The 10,642-nt window shown below is 64.9% G+C and overlaps 2 protein-coding genes across 2 annotated transcripts; both read right to left on the bottom strand.

Annotated features, from left to right (window-relative positions):
* Positions 1-5,235: 5,235 nt before the first annotated feature.
* KCNE3 (potassium voltage-gated channel subfamily E regulatory subunit 3) lies at positions 5,236-6,589 on the bottom strand. The gene is made up of 2 exons (XM_088534943.1): positions 6,527-6,589; positions 5,236-5,563 (listed from the first exon to the last, which is right to left on the bottom strand). Exon 2 carries the CDS (start codon positions 5,548-5,550, stop codon positions 5,245-5,247), a length of 306 nt encoding a protein of 101 aa, XP_088391069.1. The 5' UTR covers positions 5,551-5,563; positions 6,527-6,589; the 3' UTR covers positions 5,236-5,244.
* A 1,311-nt stretch (positions 6,590-7,900) lies between these two features.
* On the bottom strand, positions 7,901-10,642 carry LIPT2 (lipoyl(octanoyl) transferase 2). The gene is made up of 2 exons (XM_088534938.1): positions 10,174-10,642; positions 7,901-8,154 (listed from the first exon to the last, which is right to left on the bottom strand). Exons 1-2 carry the CDS (start codon positions 10,640-10,642, stop codon positions 7,901-7,903), a joined length of 723 nt encoding a protein of 240 aa, XP_088391064.1.

The raw sequence follows: 10,642 nt of genomic DNA, 5'->3' as shown, positions 1-10,642 counted from the left end.
GCCGCCGCGCATCACGTGGGCTGAGACTACAACTCCCGGCAGCCCTTGCGGGAGCCCGCCTTTTCCTCACTCGTGAGGGGGAGCGGCCGAGCCCGAGGCGGGGCAGCAGGTCTACCTGCCTCAGGGCGCCCCGGCCTCTCCTGTGTTTAAGGCTCCTTCCTCGGCCTCCCCTCTTTAAAATACACGCTCAGAGCTCGTCAAACGTGAGGGCTTCCTGACAAAAACCCCGCAAGGAACTGGGAAGGCAATGAGGTGGGTGTTAAAATGAAAATTCACGTCTTGATTGCTTTAGATCTTGCCTCCTTCCCTTGCCTCCTTCCCAGCTTCTCCTATGTGTTTATGAGATAATTTAAAATTATCCCATCTCCAAATTCCACTCCTAATATCAGGATTTTAGCCACATAGGAGAGCTGGCAATCCTTTAGTTATCAACACTTCTTGCTGATAATTTCCTTCGAGAACAGACTTTTTCTGTGGCAATAGAAACACTCTTATAGGAGATAAATAAGTATCTTTGCTGCTTCATTTGGACGCTGAACAACCGCAGCCTGGAGGGGCTGAAACTCTTCCATGGGGTCTCACAGATGTCCCCAAAGCCACAAAACCTGGCAGATAGGTTTTTATTCCAGACAGTCAGCAATTTGCCCATGATATTCCCGGTCGTTCTTCTGCCCTCGTGGTCTGTGCAATGAGCAGGGGCGAACCCGAACCTCTCCGCTGGCCATTTCCACCTCCTGACTCGGCAGCCCCTCTTTTGTTTTATTTATAGGGGAATTCGGCCTCGTCGCCTCTCGGCGCTCCCCTCGCTGCTGCTAAAACGCATTTTGGAGGTTCCCGTGACCGAGCAATTAATCCGGGGTTTAATCAGCTGCTGCGGTCACGGCCGGCGCGGGGGGTCGGTGTGCCAGGCCCCCGCTCAGCCCTGGCCGTGTCCTTTGCAAACAGGCAACCTTTAATGCAGACCTGGCTATTTTTAATCCTTCTCGTCGATATTAATAGCCCATAGACGGGCTCAGCTCAGCACTTGGCCACCGGGCCACGTGCACGTGCGGAAAAATAGAGAAGCAATGGGTTGCATCTCTGGTTCAGTGTGATGCATGTGGCAGAAATGGGGCGTTGGGGACACTGGAGGAGGTGCTCGACCCAAAGGCAGAGCTTGTGCATCCAGAAGCAGCCCCGTTCCCATGATAACAACCTCCTCTAATTCTGGAAAATCACTTTAAGGCAACACAGGCATTGACCGAGCCGCTATCTCGGAGAAGAGATGATCAAGTTACCTCCGTTCCCACCCCAGAAGAAGATGGGCAGTAATAAATAAGTACTGAAAATAAAATAAAAAACACTCGTGCTTCCATAGGATGCCGTCTCCGGAGGGCTGCACGTGCCCCGGGCCAGCACCATTGTGGGTTTGGGTCCTGTTTCTTGTGGTCGATGAGGAGGCCAAGAAGGGCTGGAAGAGCCCAGGGGACCCTACTGCAGTGTCTTGCCATGGGGACGGTGAGGCTGCACCTCAAATACACCGCTCAGTTTTGGGCCCCTCATTGCAAGGAGGACGTTGAGATGCTGGAGTGTGTCCAGAGAAGAGCAACAAAGCTGGAGCTCAGACCTTGTGAGGAGCAGCTGAGGGATCTGGGGTTATTTAGTGTGGAGAGGAGGATGCTCCAGGGAGACCTTATCTCTCTTCACAACTACCTGACAGGAGGGTGCAGTGAGGCCGATCTCTTCTCCAGAATAGCCACCCATAGGACTAGAGGAAATGGCCTCAAGTTGCGCCTGGGGAGGTTCAGGTTGGATATTAGGAAGAATTTCTGCACGGAAAGAGTAGTCAAGTGGGCTCACTGTCTCTGGCAATGTTAAAGGAATGTGTAGACGAGGCACCTAGGGACATGGTTTAGCAGGATGGTGTTGAAGGGTTTATGGTTGGACTCGATGGTCTCGAAGGGCTCTTCCAAGCAGAATGATTGTGATCTGCGGAACGGAGTGCAGTTGGAGACCTGTAGCTAACAGTGTCCTCCAGGGGTCAGCAATGAGCTGGATGAAGGAACAGTCGCTGTGTCCTCAGCAGGTTCACAGGTGACACAAAACGGAGGAGAGGCCGATACCGCCGAGGGCTGCGGTGCCGTCCAGAGGGACCTGGACAGGCTGGAGAGGTGGGAACAGAGGAACCTCATGAAGTTCAACAGAGAGAAGAGCCAGGTCCTGCACGTAGAGAGGAATAACCCCATGCACCAGCACAGGTTGGGGATGACCTGCTGGAGAGCAGCTCTGGAGAAGGACCTGGGCATCCTGGGGACAACAAGTGACCGTGAGCCTCCAGTGTGCCCTGGTGGCCACGAAGGCCACGAAGGTGTCCTGGGCTGCATGAGGCAGAGCGTGTGAAGGGATGTGATCCTGCCCCTCTGCTCTGCCCTGGGGAGGCCACGTCTGCAGCGCTGGGGTTGGTCCTGGGCTGCCCAGGACCAGAGGGACGTGGAGCTGCTCTAAAGAGTCCAGTGAAGGGCCACGGAGGTGATGGAGGGACGGGGACAGCTCTCCTGCGAGGAGACGCTGGGAGAGATGGACCTGTCCAGCCTGGAGAAGAGAAAACTGAGAGGGGATCTGAGCAGTGAGCACAAATCTTAGGGGAGGGTGTCCAGAGGATGGGGACACACTCCTTGGTGGTGCCTGCGGTAGGACAAGAGGCAACGGGCACAAGCTGAAACACAGGGAGGTCCATGGGAATTTGAGGAAAATCATCTTGCCTGTGAGGGTGCCAGAGCGCTGGGCCAGGTTGCCCAGAGAGGTTGTGGAGTCTCCATGTTTGGTGATACTCAAAATCCACCTGGAAAAAAAAAATCCTTGGAAACGTGTTCTAGGTGACCCTGCTTGTGCAGGGAGGGTGGGATGAGGTGCTTCCCTGAGGTCCCTTCCAACCTCAACCCTTCAGGCCCCCTCAGCCTTCTCCAGGCTGGACAGGTCCATCTCTCCCAGTGTCTCCTCGCAGGAGAGCTGCCCCCGTCCCTCCATCACCTCCGTGGCCCTTCATTGGACTCTTTAGAGCAGCTCCACGTCCCTCTGGTCCTGGGCAGCCCAGCACAGGCCCCAGCACTGCAGACGTGGCCTCCCCAGGGCAGAGCAGAGGGGCAGGATCACATCCCTTCAGCCCAGGACACCACTGGCCTTCGTGGCCACCAAGGCACATGGGAGGCTTATGGTCATTTGTCCCCAGGATGCCCAGGTCCTTCTCCAGAGCTGCTCTCCAGCAGGTCATCCCCAACCTGTGCTGGTGCATGGGGTTGTTCCTCCCTAGGTGCAGGACCTGGCTCTTCTCTCTGTTGATCTTCATGCGGTTCCTCTGTTCCCACCTCTCCAGCCTGTCCAGGTCCCTCTGGACGGCACCGCAGCCCTCACGGGTATCAGCCACTGCTCCCAGTTGTGTCACCTGTGAACCTGCCGAGGGGCCACTCTGTCCCTTCACCCAGGTCATGGATGAAGAGGTTGGACAGACTGGACACCCAGTGCTGGCCCCTGAGGGACACCCCAAGCCTCCAACCAGACTTTGCGCCACTGGTTGCCACCCTCAGCTCTGCCTTTCTGCCAGTTCTCAGGCCACCCCGCTGTCCCCTCGTCCATCCCGCTCTTCCTCAGCTTCCCGATGAGGATGTTATGGGAGATGGCATCAAAAGCCTTCCTGAAGCCAAGGGAGACAAGACCCAGTGCTCTCCCGCATCCACCCAGCCGGTCGTCCCAGCGGGAAGGCCACCGGGCTCATGAGGCCTCCGTCCCCCTCGGTGGCTCCATGCTGGCCTCCCCTGCTCCCCTTCGTATCCTCCTCGCACCGAGGGATGACATCCAGGGTGAGCTGCTCCATTGCTTTTCCAAGGATCGAGTTCCCGGAATCCCACCGTGGCTGTGCAGGGACGCTCGTCCGGCAAATCCCTGCCCAGCCGGGATCTCTCTCCCTTTCCCCATCCTCTATTTTTACAGTTCCCAGGAATAGCAGCCCGCCACGCACTCCGTACCGAAGAGGTCCTCCAGCCCCCGAGGGGACCGGCCAAACCAGCTCCATCCTCGTGCGCTGTCACCCTTAGCCAGGAGCTTTTCCCACATTCCCAGAGCTGGCAATGCCGACAGATCCCGTCGCTTATCGGCTTCCCAGACGGCGACAACCCCGTGGCACCCGTGGCTTATCGGAACAGCTCCCGGAACGGGCGCCGCGCGGCCGCCCGGCTCCCGGCAGGGCAAGGTCAGCCGCTCTGACGGGGCCGCGCGCTTCCCGCGGGACACATGGGGACACGCGGGGACACGGGGACGCTGCACATGGCACCGAGGGCGCTTGGCATGGGGGTTTTCCCCACCGGCCGCTGCTGCTCCGGCTCTTGTTGTGCCAGGACCCCACGGCAGCTGAGACGCAGGGGGAACATGGGAGGGCCCCAGCTCCCCTGTTTCCCATTCCCAACCCTGGACCCCTGTTTCCCATTCCCAACCTGGAGACCCCTGTGCCAACCCACGGCTCGTCCAGCCGGAGCGGACGGGGATTTCGGGCAGCACAACCACCCCGGATGCCCAGGGAAGCGCCGCGGGGCAGGCGGGCACCCGGCCTGAGCCGGCTCTTCCGGCACCTCCGCTTTGTTTGCAGAGAAAAGCTCCCACGGGGCTTTATTTTCTTTTCCCACCGCAGAGCAAACAGGGCGCGGAGCCTCTGGAGCCGCCGCGGTGGCGGCACCGGGGTGCAGAGGTCCCGGCCGGGCGGCAAATCCCGCCGCGAGTCCCGGTGCTCATCCCACCCGGAGCCGCGCGGGCCCTTTGGGAAGCGGGAGGGCTGGGGGAGCCGGACCGGGCCGGTCGCTGCCAACTCGGGGCCGAACGCGGTACAAAAGGGCAAAGCTGCAGCCGGCAGCGCCGGAGCCGCAGGAAGGAAGCAGGAAAGGCTCCGGCATCGGCGTGCCGGGACGCAGGGAACGGGAGGGGGGACGCGCTGCGGGCAGCAACGGCCGCCGGTGCCCGTGTCTCGCTCCAGAGGGGGATGCCGGGCTCCAAAGGTGCATCCCGACTGCTCCCCCGACGGGCCCAGCCATCCCCACGTGCCGAACGGCGCCGGAGCGGGAGGAGCCGCGGAGCCGAACCTTGGGAAACCACCACCTTTAATCCCCGGGGAGAAATCAGGGCCCAGCCCCGGCGTCCCCGAGCCGGGCAGAGCCGGCGGCGGCGTCGTCCCCATCCGTCCCTCTGCCCGGGATGCTCCGGAGATGCCGGCGCGGGGGCTCAGATCATGGACACGCGGTTCTTGATGTAGACGTGGTAGGGGTCGGAGCGCTTGTCCACCCTGCGGGAGCGCGTGTAGCCCAGGATGAGGCTGCCCACGGTGGCGGCGAAGAGCGTCATGACGAAGAGGATGTACATGTAGGCGTTGTCGTGGCGGCCGCCGCGGGCGCCGCGCGCCGCGGGGCCGGTGGCCGCCGGGGACCGCGTGGCCGGGCGCCCGCCGCCGCCGCCGCACAGCGTGTGGTTGAGGGCGCCCAGCACCGCGTGCAGCCCCCCGTGCCAGCCCGTGCCGTTGCCCGCGTCCATGGCCGCGCCGAGCCTGCGGGGAGACGCACGCGGCATCGCACGGGCGCCCGCGGGGTGCAGCCCCCCGTGCAATGGGGTGCAGCACCCCCCAGTGCAATGGGGTGCACCCCGTGGGGTGCAGCCTCCCCGTGCAATGGGATGGAGCGCCATGGTGCAATGGGGTGCACCCCACAGGGTGCAGGCCCCCGCTGCAATGGGGTGCATCCCACCGGGTGCAGCCCCCCACTGCAATGGGGTGCACCCCACGGGGTACAGGCCCCAGTGCAATGGGCTGCAGCCCCGTGGTGCAATGGGGTGCACTCCACCGGCTGCAGCCCCCCGCTGCAATGGGATCATAATGCAATGGGATCCCAGTGCAATGAGGTGCAGACCCCACGGGGTACAGGCCCCAGTGCAGTGGGATGCAGCCCCCCTGTGCAATGGGGTGCAGCCTCCCCATGCAATGGGATGCAGCCCCCCAGTGCAATGGGATCATAATGCAATGGGGTCCCAGTGCAATGAGGTGCAGACCCCACGGGGTGCAGCCCTGCGGTGCAATGGGGTGAAGCCCCCCTCGGTGCAATGGGATGCAGCCCCCCGCTGCAATGGGGTGCACCCCACTGGGTGCAGCTCCCCGCTGCAATGGGGTGCACCCCACGGGGTACAGGCCCCAGTGCAGTGGGATGCAGCCCCCCTGTGCAATGGGGTGCAGCCTCCCCATGCAATGGGATGCAGCCCCCCAGTGCAATGGGATCATAATGCAATGGGGTCCCAGTGCAATGAGGTGCAGACCCCACGGGGTGCAGCCCCGCGGTGCAATGGGGTGCAGCCCCCCCCGTGCAATGGGATGCACCCCACGGGGTGCAGCCCCCCGGGTGCCATGGGGTGCAGCCCCCGCCGCTCCGGGGCTGGCGGGTGTCCCCCCGCGCCGTGACTGCAGCGGGGACGCGCAGGGGCTGGGGGCGGCTGCGGGGCGCGGGGGGTCCCGCTCACTCACCCGCCGGCGGCGCCTCCGTTGCGGCTGCGGCCCGGGCTCCGCCGCGACTGCAGCCTCGCGGCGGCGGCGCCCGCGGCCCCTTCCCGCCCCGCCGGCCCCCGGCTCTGCCCTCGCCGGGGCCGGGCCCCGCTGCCTCCTCCCCCGCGCGCGGCCGGGGCAGCGCCGAGGGTCCCGCTGCCGCCCCGGGGGTTCTGCTGCTGCCCCGGAGCTCCCGCTGCTGCCCCGGGGGTCCCGCTACTGCCCTGGGGCTCCCGCTGCTGCCCCGGGGTTCCCGCTGCTGCCCCGGGGGTCCCGCTGCTGCCCCGGGGCTCCCGCTGCCGCTCCGAGGCTCCCGCTGCCACCTCGGGGGTTCTGCTGCTGTCCCGGGGCTCCCGCTGCCACCCCGGAGCTCCCACTGTCCCCTCGAGGCTCCCACTGCCACCCCGAGGGTCCCACTGCTGCCCCGGGGCTCCCGCTGCTTCCGAGGGTCCCGCTACTGCCCCGGGGGTTCCACTGCCGCCCCGAGGATCCCGCTGCTGCCCCGAGGGTCCCGCTGCTGCTCTGGGGCTCCCGCTGCTGACTTGGGGGTCCCCTTGCGGCCCCGAGGGTCCCACTGCTGCCCCAGGGCTCCCGCTGTCGCTCCCGCTGCTGCCCCGAGGGTCCCACTGCTGCCCCAAGGGTAGTTCCCTTGCGGCCCCAAGGGTCCCACACCTGCCCCAGGGGGTCTCACATCCACCCTGGGGACCCTCCCCGAGGGTCTCTCTACCTCCCCCCCGGGTCCAAATTCACTCGGAGGGTCCTGGACCCTCCAAGGGGGAGTCCCTCAGTCACCACAGGGGTCCCACACCCAGCCCGGGGAACCCCACATGCTCCAGAGCTCCCGGTTTCACCCCACGGTCCCTCTTTCTCCTGTCTTCATAGAGGGCGCCCAGGGGACCAGGAGCAGCCGGACCCAGCGTGTCCCCCCTCACCACCAGGACAGCAGCTCCCACCCCTCTGGAAAACACCCCGGAGCACCGCGGGCGCAGCCGGCGCTTCCACAGCACCAAAACCCTGGAGCGGTGCAAATCCTGGATGCACCGCGATGCCGCAAGCGCCCCGGAGCAGCTGCAATTCCCATCCTCTTGGGCTGGGATTCCTTATTGGGAAACCTGGAATAAGCCACTCCTGGGGCTCCTGGAGCGGGAAAAGCTCCCAGTAACTCTCTCCGCTGCCAAACCTGCAGCGCAGGACACAGCTGGTGAGGGACAGGGAGGGAAGGGACATTTCATCACCCAACCCTGTTTATTCCCAGTCACTGTCCGTTTTTCCCGGCATGGCACGAGGAGCAGCACAAAGTCACAAGGAGCAGCACAGAGTCACCCGCAAAACGTCCCCATCCCAATGGGCCGCAAGCTAGTGCAGCGGCGCCTCTTCCTCCCGCTCCTCCTCCTCGTCGAAGACCAGGGTGCAGTCGAAGACCTCGCGGAAGGAGTCCAGGAAGGGCTCGAGGACGTCGGCCACGGGCACGTGGCGGCCCAGCTCGCGGCTCAGCGACGTGACGCCCTTGCCCTCGAGGCCGCAGGGCACAATGTGCTCGAACCACGAGAGGTCGGTGCAGCAGTTGAGCGCCAGCCCGTGCAACGTGATGGCGTTGCTGCACTGCACGCCTGCGCGGGGGCCCCCCCGTCAGCACCCGGAACCCCAAAATCCAAGAGGGAGCCTGGGCATAGCGGGAAGGGGGGATCCCTCCGTTCCCAGCTTGCCCGGCCCCGCGGTGCAATGGGGTTCTGGGGTGCAGAATTGGGGCTGAGGGTGCAATGGGGCCCTGGGGGGCAGAATTGGGGCTGAGGGTGCAACGGGGCCCTGAGGGTCAGGAGCTGAGGGTGCAATGGGGCCCTGAGGGGCAGGGGCTGAGGGTGCAATGGGGCCCTCGGGGTCAGGAGCTGAGGGTGCAATGGGGTTCTGGGGTGCAGAATTGGGGCTGAGGGTGCAATGGGACCCTGGGGGTCAGGAGCTGAGGGTGCAATGGGGCCCTGGAGTGCAAAATTGGGGCTGAGGGTGCAATGGGACCTTGGGGCGCAGGGGCTGAGGGTGCAATGGGGCCCTGGGGGGCAGAATTTGGGGCTGAGGGTGCAATTAGGCCCTCGGGGTCAGGAGCTGAAGGTGCAATGGGGCCCTGGGGGGCAGAATTGGGGCTGAGGGTGCAATGGGGCCCTGCGGTGCAGGGGCTGAGGGTGCAATGGGGTTCTGGGGTGCAGAATTGGGGCTGAGGGTGCAATGGGACCTTGGGGCGCAGGGGCTGAGGGTGCAATGGGGCCCTGGGGTGCAGAATTGGGGCTGAGGGTGGGAATCGCACTTGGCGGGGGGGGGGTTGCAGCCTGGTTCAATCCCCTCATGTTCCCCCCTCTTTGCAATTGTCCCCTCAGCAGTGCAGCCCCCCAATCCCAGCGCCCCCATGCAACTTCTCCCCACCCCTGGCGCAATAACCCCCCTCCCTCGCTGCAACAGCCCCCCCTTGGTGCAATTTCCCCCCTCCTGCCCCATGCATGCTCCGCCTCGCTGCAATAACCCACCCCCTCCATGCATTCCTCCCCCGACGCAATAACCCCTCCAACCCCGGTGCAATAACCCCCCCTTGGTGCAATATCCCTCAAGCCCAATACAATCCCCCAGCTGGTGCAACAACACCAGCCCCTCTGTCTCGGTGCAATAACCCCCTCAACTCCCCCATGCGCGCTCTGCCCCATTGCAATAACCCGCCTCCTCCATGTAATCCCTCCCCCGGTGCAAGAGACCCCTGTTCCCGGTGCAACACCCCCTGCTTCCCGGTGCAACACCCCCATCCCCGCTGCAATAACCCCCACACTCGGTGCAACCTCCCCCCTTCCCGGTGCAACACCCCCGTTCCCCGCTGCAATAACCTCCCCCGTTCCCGGTGCAATAAGCCCCGTTCCCGGTGCAATAAGTCCCGTTCCCGGTGCAATACGCCCCGTTCCTGCTGCAATAACCCCCCCTCGGTGGAACCTCCCCCTTTCCCGCTGCAATAACCCCCGTTCCCGCTGCAATAACCCCCCAATTCCCGCTGCAATACCCGTTTCCCGATGCTATAACCCCTTTTCCTGCTGCAACACTCCCGTTCCCGCTGCAATAACCCCACCTCAGTGCAACCTCCCCCGTTCCCCGCTGCAACACCCCCCGTTCCCACTGCAACAACCCCCCATTCCCACTGCAATACCAGTTTCCCAGTGCAATACCCCCGTTCCCGGTGTAACACCCCCGTTCCCGCTGCAAAACCTCCCCTCGGTGCAACCTCTCCCGTTCCCGCTGCAATAACCCCCGTTCCCGCTGCAATAACCCCCGTTCCCGCTGCAATAACCTCCCCTCGGTGCAACCTCCCCCGTTCCCGCTGCAATAACCCCCCCTCGGTGCAACCTCTCCCGTTCCCGCTGCAATAACCTCCCCTCGGTGCAACCTCCCCCGTTCCCACTGCAATAACCCCCGTTCCCGGTGTAACACCCCCGTTCCCGCTGCAATAACCCCCCCCTCGGTGCAACCTCCCCCGTTCCCGCTGCAATAACCCCCCCTCGGTGCAACCTCCCCCGTTCCCGCTGCAATAACCCCGTTCCCGCTGCAACACCCCCCGTTCCCGGTGCAATAACCCCCGTTCCCGCCGCTCCCCCCCTCACCGATGGCGCAGACCTTGCTCTCGCCGAGCCACACGCCCGTGTAGGGCGGCGGGAGCGCGCGCGCGGCGCGCAGGCCCAGGCGCGCGCACAGCCGCAGCGCGGCCGCCTGCAGCGCCGCCACGTAGGCGCGGAGCGCGAGGCGGCGGCGCCGCAGGTCGAGCACCGGCAGCGCCAGCAGCTGCCCGGGCCCGTGGAACGTGATGAGGCCCCCGCGCCGCGTGGCCGCCAGCTCCGCGCCCCGCGCGCGCAACCGCGCGGCCGCCGCCGCCGTCGGGGCGCCGCGCAGCCCCCACGCGTACACGGGCGCCGCGGGCTCGCTCAGCACCAGCCCCTCGCCGCTGGTACCGGTGCCGGTACCGGTGCGGGCGGCCCGCGCCGCCGTCACGCAGCGCTCCTGGGCGCGCAGCGCGTCGCCGTAGGGCCGCAGGCCCAGGCGGAGCACCCGGACCGCCGGGCGGGACACGGCCAT

Source organism: Tinamus guttatus, unplaced genomic scaffold (genome assembly GCF_059628265.1).
Source record: "Tinamus guttatus ecotype Peru unplaced genomic scaffold, ASM5962826v1 Tinamus_guttatus_pri_ptg000602l, whole genome shotgun sequence".
Lineage (NCBI taxonomy): Eukaryota > Metazoa > Chordata > Aves > Tinamiformes > Tinamidae > Tinamus > Tinamus guttatus.
Note: the sequence above shows the minus strand (reverse complement) of the source record. Positions and strands in the feature narration are given on the sequence as shown.

Bases quoted from the DNA above. Each gene is read 5' to 3' on its own strand.
- LIPT2 (XM_088534938.1), bottom strand. From the start codon at position 10,642: ATGGCCGTGTCCCGCCCGGCGGTCCGGGTGCTCCGCCTGGGCCTGCGG. The intron at 8,155-10,173 runs GTGAGGGGGGGA...GCCCCCGCGCAG, and splicing joins GAGCAAGGTCTGCGCCATCG to GCGTGCAGTGCAGCAACGCC.
- KCNE3 (XM_088534943.1), bottom strand. From the start codon at position 5,550: ATGGACGCGGGCAACGGCACGGGCTGGCACGGGGGGCTGCACGCGGTG.